The 9,575-nt window shown below is 42.3% G+C and overlaps 1 protein-coding gene across 4 annotated transcripts in view; it reads right to left on the bottom strand.

The window, feature by feature from the left end:
- Nucleotides 1–358: 358 nt before the first annotated feature.
- PRSS23 (protease, serine, 23) overlaps nt 359–9,575 on the bottom strand; it is a 9,666-nt gene continuing 449 nt past the window's right edge. The window contains exons 1-2 of one of the 4 annotated variants that reach the window (XM_012725720.1): nt 9,458–9,563; nt 359–1,646 (exon numbers count right to left, since the gene is read on the bottom strand). In XM_012725720.1, coding sequence (XP_012581174.1) covers nt 512–1,633 — 1,122 coding nt within the window. In that variant the 5' untranslated portion in view covers nt 1,634–1,646; nt 9,458–9,563 and the 3' untranslated portion in view covers nt 359–511. Of the gene's footprint in view, nt 1,647–8,093; nt 8,152–9,457; nt 9,564–9,575 lie in introns of those variants that run through there. The other 3 variants (XM_004683274.2, XM_012725718.1, XM_012725719.1) reach the window with 3 other exon arrangements.

Below are 9,575 nucleotides of genomic sequence, written 5' to 3'. Positions count from 1 at the left end.
GAGTATTATGAAAGTCCCAAAGAATTGTTTGCCATGGGGAGCACTGCCATCCAGAAACAGTAATAACTAGGCATTAAAAAAAAAGAAAGAAAAGAAAACAGAGAAGATGAATCCCAGGAGAAAATACACACACCCAAACATGCACACATTAGAAAACACATCTCCCATATGCCAGATATTTAATATAAACCTTGAAACAAGTTCAGATAAAACAAAAATCAAAGTTCTCAAACAGTGAAAGATTAACTTAATCACTAACAATTCCCTATTGTTCCAAACATTATCATATTTTTTATTTCTATGCAGAAGTCTTTTTTTAAACTGATTAAGTGATATTATACCAGTTTTCAAATAATAAAGCCAGTCAACTTGCTTTCTTAAAAAATCTTAAGATAATTATGACATACGCACATACATACACACATACAAACTCACACCCAGTGACAAAATTTGAGCTCTTCTACAATAAGTACAGAAAGACCTTTAAGTGCTGCTGGGAAGGAACTCAGTGTCATCCTTCCCTACAATCCACATAGTTTCCTTTAATCCAAAAGCAAATCTGGGCATATTTAAGAGGGGTGATTCTAACCGCCACATTGAAATCCTGTGGTGAACCATTCATGTCTACCCACTGATGCCCTGAAAAGATGCCAATGATTTTTCGCTCCCACTTCTGCTGCTGTCTCTTCCACATCCTCACATAGACCCCTGACCCACTGGCCCCAGGCTGGGCATCACACTGCTGGTACAGCAGGTCATAGGTCTCATCTTTGACGTCACAGAAACGGTACACCAAATTGCCTGGCCGGTCATTGTCATAACCAGAGAAGTGGATTCTGCCTCCTGGCAGTTGCTTAGCTGGAGGGCTCACGCCAATCTTCATGAACTTTCTCTTGTGGGGCTTCTTAAGTTCCAGGAGGGCATAGTCATAATCCATGCCAATGTCATTGGCATTGCCCTTGATCCACCCCTTGGGCACATGGGTGCGTTTCACCCTGATCCACTGAAACTTCATTTTGTCGGGCATGGCTGAGGTTGAGTCATTTGTCCCTCGACCGCCATCTTTAAACTTGGGTTTCAGGAAGCCCACTCGAAGCTTCTGGGTTCCCTTCACATAGGTCTTCCCATCATGTATGCAGTGGGCAGCTGTGAGGACATGCTTCTCCGCCACTAGAGTGCCAGTGCAGCCTGTGGATAACTTCACAGATGTCGAGAAGGGGTAGTTGAGCAGGAAGTCCTTCCCAAAAATGCTGAACCTGCTGTCATAACCATAAATCTGTCGCTTCCTCCGAGACTTTCCTGCAGACTCACCCTGGGCATTACTTAGGATGTAAATGCCCACCTGTGTCTCCGTTCGGCTGCCATTAGCATAAAGAGTTTCATAAGACAGATACTGCTTGACTTCTTCATAAGTGGGCAGTGGGGTTCCCTTGTGACACTGGGGTCCACATGAAGAAGACACTTCCAATTTGGCTTCTGCCCCAAAGTCTGGCTTGGCTAAGCTGAGGGTGGACTGGGGTAAGACCACAGGTAGGCGGTAGGCAGGCCAAGTGGGTTTCCACTGGGCACTTATCTGCCCAATAGCACAGAGGAGGAAAAGGAGCAGAAAGAGGAGCCCTGGGATCTCTGCCATGTTGAGCACCAATCTGTAGAGGCAAAGAAAAGCAGGTCAGAAGAGTAAGTCTGAGCATGCGCAGCAGCCCAGCAGTTGCTTGTCATTGTTTGCAAGTCTCTGAACCCCCTTTAGGAATCTGGCTGTGGAGAGGAGCCCCTAGATAATGGTCTCACTTACAATGTCAGAGCTTGACCTTGTACTGCTCAAAGGTGAGCAAAATGAAATCGGGTGATCATTCCCTTCTATAAGAGCTTCCCTGGTGACAGGGAGCATGCTTATGCCATTAATCCCCAGATGAAGTGGTCAACCAGCTGCAATCTCTGCATGATTCTGAGCCTTCATTATGCTTGACTTTAAGCCTTCATACTCTCCTACCTCCCTAGTCCTCCCGCTTTCCTTTCTACTTCCCTCTCACTCTCATTACAGCATGTACTTGGAAAATTTTCGGAGCTACTTTTTCATGTAGAGAGAAATTTAAATTACATCTTACTGAATGACTGAGGCACTGAGGAGAGAGGGCTGCCTAATGTCGTACCTTCTAGAAGTCTTATGGCTTCTAAACAGTGGGTACATCCAGGAATGAGACTTTTATTTATTTGATTTGAATTGAGGACAACCTAACTATTGTAAATTTAGTTCCAGAGCAATAAAGTCTTTAACAAACAAAATATTCCTTCTTCCTTTGGATTTTGCTGTGCACTATCTAGATCTTTGCCAAAGGCTGTGAATGGAACATGAGGGTGATCACATTGTGACTGTTCCTGTTGACTAGTTTTTCAGGTCTTTGTACCTGGGCTCCCATCTAGCTTAAGTCCTTGAATTAGGGACGATAAAAGCATTCAACTAAGATTTCTTGGATAAACACTTGTATTAGTGGAAGAGAGAATGAATGAAGAATCAATAGGATGACTCCAAAAATACTTTTTAAATGATGCAGGCTCACATAGATGTGGGTGATATGTTACATAAGAAACAGGGCAGGAAACCCAACAGTAAGAAAACAGGTTGTAACTGTCAGCTCCATAACAAAAGCAAAGGTTCCATGTTTTCTGCTCCACTGAGTGAAGAGTGGAGATGAGCAGGCGAGGGGTGGCTGGGAGCTGACTTGGAAGAAGACTTAGAGGGGCACATATGAGGAAGAAGAGAGCATTTGCTTTTCAGCTTTGGACTTGGGGGACATGGAAAGAGACTTGTGGAGTCAAGACATGTAGAGACGCTTAGAAGAGACATGGGTAAGAGACTCTTGCTTTGTACTTTTATTTTGCTCCTTTTGTCCCAGACTTGTCTGCTCACCCCCCCCCCCGACCCCTTTCCTAGGTTTCATGCTAGAAGGTGCCTTAGACTTGTGGCAAACTGTGGGCCTCAGAGGCCCCACTTTCGGCTAACGCAGTTTGGCTGAGCATTTACCCATGAGAAGCTAGGTAACATTGGTTGTCATATTATCTTTTCTTTTTTCAGTGTAGACTAATCCTATTTCTTTTACACTAAGAGTATGCTCTGTCTTTATGTAGCAGGTGGCAGGACCCCTTTAGAGCTTGCAAGTTTGGGAATCCTGGAGCACCCTTTAGTCTACACACTAAGAAGTGTTAGTATTCCAGGGAAGGTGAGGCTTGAGGCAGGTGTTGAAGTTGAACAGAAGATAACAGAAGACAAATTAAAGGGGGTACTTAGAAAGGGAACCAGGGCATGGAGCCTTGCCATAGTGTGAGTTATTTCAGGAGCTATGGGGTGACACAGGAAGTGTAGCAGCAGGAAAGAGCCAGATTATGAAGGGAGGTAGATGCTAAATGAAGTTTGGATTTCATCTTGAAATGTATGTTTATAGACCTGGATCAAATATCCTACAAGAAAACAACAAAAAGATTGGAAGTACTTTCATGAATGTTCAAAATCAGTTGATTCTGACTAACTCTGAACCTTCTGCTCAAGAGAAGATGACTTAGTAGGGGAAGCCTATAACAAGGTTACATCTCAAGGCGAATGGGACAGAACAGATGTCAAGGAGATACCTCATGAGTCTCACTCTTTCTTTTTGAGAATATACACCTGCTGGAGACTCTCAGGTGGTTTTTGTCTTCTTTTATATAAAACTGAAAAATTCCACTGACTTTACATTCCCAATGTACAAACTGTATTTCTGAAATATGAATTTGTCTTACTGCTAGAATCTCTTCGCTTGCCTCTTTCTCTTTGATGCTACTTCTGTCAAAAACAGGGGTTGGAAAAAGAAGGAATAAAGGTCTGGAAAACCAGTTCCTTGAGATGTACTGATGCCTTAAAACTCTTGATTTTTCCAATCAGGAAAGGTCCCTGGGATGTTCTGTGGGGAGGAGATATGTCTAATTATTTCTCCAAATCCTGGAAACCAGAGGGCGCATATAAACATGCACACATGTGTTTGTATTTGCCTGTTAGGGACACTGCCAAGCCTAATGGTGGATGAGGGAATATGAGTAGAATCTTCCTTCTCAACAGGAAATTTGGGGAAGTGATAGGTGTGGTGATAGTAGCCCGTAAGGATGGGGATTGGCTCTGTCTCTGATTATTCCCATCTCCTGGATGAGGATTTGAGGGGGGTTGGCTCTGTCTCTGATTATTCCCATTTCCTGGCTGAGTAGCCAACCCCTGGACACTTGTTGGGGTTTTTCTCTATGTAAGTCGCTATTTAGATGACTAAATGCCCTCATGGCAGAATCCCTGCCAAGAATGAGATTGTTAGGAGGAATGACCTGTCTCCCACAGGGCTGTATCTTGGACTCCTGTACACCTGTGATTAATGTGGACAGCATTAAAGCCTGCTCACATTTACGAGTACATGTATTAAACAGAGTTTTGCTTTAGTTTATCTTAAGGAAAAATAAAAAAAAGAACCCAGAGATCCGAGCTGCCAAGTATTTGTGATTTCAAAACAGAATTACTGAAGGAGTGAGAAAAGGCAATAAGAAAGTATTGTATTATGTATTGTCATAAGTTGTAGATAATATTTTCAATGTGAACAAAGAACATGATGGTTGAAATAGTCTCATATTATCATCTAGCAGGTGCCCTTTAGGTCTCAGATCTGGAATTTGTATATTAACTGGATATGAGAAAACAAAGTTTGAATAATCTCTCCACCAAAATTTGTTCCAGTGGCCTCTGTCTTTAGCTTTTTCCATTTATCCAAACATTGAAACAGTCCATTCACAAGGATGTCAGGGGAGAGAATGGCAGAGAAGAGTCTTAATTAATTCAAATGCACTTAAAAATAAAATCTGGGCTCTTCCTTATGGTGCAACGGGTTAAAGCACCACATTATAAAGCTCTCTGAAGCCACTGCAGCACGAGTTCAATCCCCAGCCAGGGAGCTGACCCACATGGTGAGGCAGACCTCTTCTGACCTGCCCGCTGCTCCCCTCAGCAGTGTACTTTGTAAATCTGCCTGTTCTGCTCCCCACTCTGTCTCTGGTGAATCCTCTTACCTACCATACCTCTAGCACGTACCCCAGTTCTGTAAGCATAAATAATTAAATCTTTAAAATAAATAAAATCCACTCAGGATCTTGCCTTAATGAATTAACCTCCTGTTGGGCAAAATTAATTTTAAATTCACTTTTCCAAGTGCTTTGTCTATATAGAAAATCCTTGCTTAAGAAAAACGTTCAAAGGTCTTGAAATTGCCTCATTTTACAAGTGCCACCATACCATACTGAAATATCTGTGTTTCAAAAGAAACAATGTTTTTAGTCACCAGCTGGTGAAAGTGAGTTGTTTGCAGAAATGGGAGGAATCTTCTGCCTGAATGAGAACACCAGGCAGCCAGAGAGGGTCTCTCAGCAGTATCATCACTCCAGCTTCTTGATGCTGAGGATCAAATTTGTTCCTAAGCAAAATGATGGATGTGAAGGATCTCTGGGATAACTTAGAAATCACAGATGGCTATGTGGTCTCTGTAGAATACTACTATAAAATAAATATTATAAGAGAATATTGCCAAATGAATATTATACAATATTACTAGTTCTAAGTCTTTATCACTTAAATTCTGTCATTAGCCAGTTAAGAAGCCAGTCATCTAGAGACAAGTAAAGGACTGTTAAACAGGGCAGGGGAAAGCTTTGGTCCCTTATAAACAATCCTTCAGATGCCTACAACATATTAATTTCTTTTGGTTTGAACTATTGCTGGCAGGTTCCTTATATTATTATTTAAATGCTATTTGTCAACTTGTGTGGTTAGGACCTATTCCGACAATAATTTATATAATAATTAAAGTTTCAATATAACACTGAAAGCTCTAAAGCTGCATTAGAAAACCCTTAATTTAGATTTAGAAATTAACACTGACTTTAAAATGAATGCAGGTTTGTAAGCACCTGATCAGAAATTGGGAGATAAGTTGTGGTCTTAGGCGCCCAAGTGGTTTTAAACTAACAGCTATATTCAGGCTGTAAGTTTCATAAAGTGCTTACTTCTTTACCAAAGAGTGTTTTGGGTAGTTTAGAAATTTTCTGAATAGTATGAATGGAATTAGATAGTCTCTTTAGCTAGTCTTTTTAGCTCTGGTCATCTTTCCAGTTCTGGGATTGTTTGATTTTATAACTTTCCGGGGCCACAAAAGTCCAAGATTGGGCACTATATTGTTACAAATGTCTTCTACACCTTCATTTACTGCCCAGGGAGTCTGTACTCACAGAATTATGGAGGTTGGAGGATGAGGGGAAAAGGAAAAGGAAATTTTATCATCCAAATCTTTTTGCCTATCTCTAAGACAAGATTTCCCTAATCAGTCTGCAAAGGAAACAGGCCTCCACAAGAGGCAGCTTCCAAGAAGGGGCCAAAGGTATGAATGGGTGTGATGCATTCAGAAATTGGGGATCGTGGGGGAACACCCCTATTGCCCACCAAAGGTCTTTCCCGAGACCTCCACACCCTCCCCCTGCTCTTTCCCCATTACTAACACCCTGGATAACTATAATTCTTCCAAATTAGGCAGATGGTTTTGCATTAATTTCCCAACTTTACAATGTAATAATTCTCCAGGAGGCAAATAAACCCTAGAGAAAGTTTACTTAAACATAAACACTTAATCAGTGTAAACGGACACAGTAAAAAAGTCTCACTACGAGAAAGGAAACTAATGGGTCACATAATTTAAATTCTCCTTAACAGATGAATCACCTTACCTTACAAAACTCTGGGAGACTCACACCTTAAAAAGGGAATGAAATTTTAGATATGATTCTCATATCTAAAGCTGGATGAAAAAAATCAGATCTATAAACTTATTTCTAGGAATAAGCCTTTACTGACATACATAATTATCTTTTAAATTTCCCAACTGAGTATTTTCATGCATCATTTACCTAAATGGCAAAACAGAATGGAAAATGAAGGTAAGCAAATATTTATCTCACCATGCTTAGTAAGACAGAAATAGTACTCCTTTTCCAACTCTGTGTATCTGACTCACAAGAGGGTAACACATTCCAGTCTCCATCACTCAGTAGGAGCCACTGTCCCATTCTCGATTGTCTAAAAATACTTATACTTTGTGACAAGGATGCCACTTCATAAGGCCATGAGTAACCTTGAGGTGAAAGGATTTTGTCTATTATCAGATGTGCAAGTAGCTGTCATTTGCTTGGAGGCTGGGTACCTAGAAGCCTCTCTTTGCCTGCACCTAAGTTTCCAAAACTGCAACAACATGGGTCTCCTCAAGAGGGCAAGAGTTTGAAAGGGAATAATTTAACTCTGAAAGTAAACAGATGCTGGGAGAGAAAATCTAATCCTTGGGACTCACACACTCTATTGTACAAAGTGCGACTTTCTGTGACCACCATAAATAGCAATAAGAGAAAGAAACAGTCCAGAAGCTAGTGATGTTAAAACTCTGAATCCCATTTAGAAAGATGACAAAAGGTTTTCTATGGAATCCGTGGTCAGGGATGTTGGACAGTAAAACCATGCTAAATCAAATCAAATACCTAAAAATGAACAAATCTCTGCCAATTCTCTACAGCTCTCATTTTCCTGAGTCTTAAAATTTAAGGCTAAGTAGGACTGATCATGTAATTGCAATCTTACACAGAAAAATAAATGCAAGGCACTTATAAATCCAGCCAACCTTAAATAGAACCTGGTGGTCAAAATAAAAGTTTACATTCTCTGTCAGATATTAAGCAAAATGAACTACTTCAGTGTGCCTGGGATATATCTGGCAGTAGAAAAAGAAGAATATAAAAACTGTCATTAATGAGGCCTTGAAAAGCTAATTCCTCAGAGCAAGGGGAGTTTTGTGCATGTTATGCCTTGTGGGTTAAGTCCTAATGGGGCTGTGAGAAAGGGTCTGCAGAACAACCTCAACAAGCTAAACAGGCAGACTCTGACTCATTCATGGACACTTGACTCTCACGATTCAGACAGAACAATGCACCTGTATTCACCACTGACCTGAATAAATTGTCAGGGTTACAAAAATGAGGTCCATATTAGTTACCTTGGAAACTGCCCTTTCCAGTTCAGACATAGGAAAGCATGACAAATTACCTCTTGACTTTATTTACCTGGAAAAAACATCAGTGAAACAATTTATTCAGATGCAGGTGGTGGTGTGTATGATCACAAACACTTTCACAAGAAAATACAGTTCTCGTGGTATAGTAACATACATCTGAATAGATGTGATCCTGCACTTCTGAATCAGACACGGTGTCAGAATCCAGTGGCACCTCAATTAAATCAAAAAAAAAGAAGGCAACCCCTTAAAAATAATATACTGGAGGTCTTTTCCTAAGTCCCTTCTCCCTACTTCACTTCCAATCTACTATCAGACTTCTTGAGATACAGTTAGAAATGTTCTTATGTGCAAGAAGGATCTGAAACATTGTGCAATAAATACAAAGATTAGGATTGTGGGCATCTGGCTTTGGTTCCGCTACCTTCAACTATAAATTCCAAACTCTCGCATAGGCACCTGTAGATGATCCTGACATTGGCCTGTCTGCTTCCGAGGAGCACACAGCGTGTTTCAGGAACTGGGAGAAACTATCCTGAACAACTAGGAGCATCGTGCTATTTCTGAAGTCCGGCGGGTGTTGACCATGGGACAGTTAAACAAACCCGAATTTATCAGCTGCTATCTCAGGAAAAGTTCTGAAGAAACCTAATTTGTATTCTGCAGAGGGTTACTGGTTTTCATCCACCTGAATAATTCTTCTCCCTCCTCTTTTAAACCTTTAGAAACTTCTATTTAAAAGTTACTCCCGATGAATGCCCACAGGCAAAAGAAGAAACACTTGCTACTAGGACTGTTGATAAATCAGACAGTAGTTTCTGGAGAAGCCACCGCCAACAATGAAAGCTCCAGAGAACAGATCTTCAATTTGTGTTTGCTGTACTTTTCTTGCTTGCTAAGGTGTGTTCACAATCACGAGCCCAGGTTAAAAATTAAGGTTCAGTTCTCGTTGTATACGTATATGCAAAAGAGGAAATGAGCGGCGGTGTGAGGAGTGGTGGGCAAGTTGGCATAATCGCCCCAGTCGGGCGGAGAGCTTGCCCAGAGCCCAGAGCCTCTGCCCGGATTCCTACCCAGCACCTGGCATCCAAGAAAGCAGTTTCAAAAGGTCTGTCCCATTCACTTTCTTGGTGGAACCGTGTAAATCCAAATGCCCCGCAGCCTCTCAGGTTCCCTGGATCTCCTTCTGGGTTTGGGTCCCAGCCCTAGGAGCCCGAAGGGGGCGAGGTTCCAGTGCCCTCTTCGGCCGACAGTGCCCCCACCCCGCGCACTCCGGCCCTTTGTCCCGCTCCTCCGCGCGGCAGGCTCCCCGCGCGCCCGCGGGCACCTCCAGACTGCGCCCGCACTCACCTCGCCATGAAGCCCGCGGGGGCCGCGGCTCACTCCGCTGCTCAGACAGGTGTGGGCGCCGAGAGGGCGCGCGCGGCTCCCATGCCTGCCCCGCGGCGCGGTCGCGACCGAGTA

This window comes from Condylura cristata, unplaced genomic scaffold (genome assembly GCF_000260355.1).
Source record: "Condylura cristata isolate star-nosed mole 26May11 unplaced genomic scaffold, ConCri1.0 scaffold00015, whole genome shotgun sequence".
NCBI classification, from domain to species: Eukaryota; Metazoa; Chordata; class Mammalia; order Eulipotyphla; family Talpidae; genus Condylura; species Condylura cristata.
Note: the sequence above shows the minus strand (reverse complement) of the source record. Positions and strands in the feature narration are given on the sequence as shown.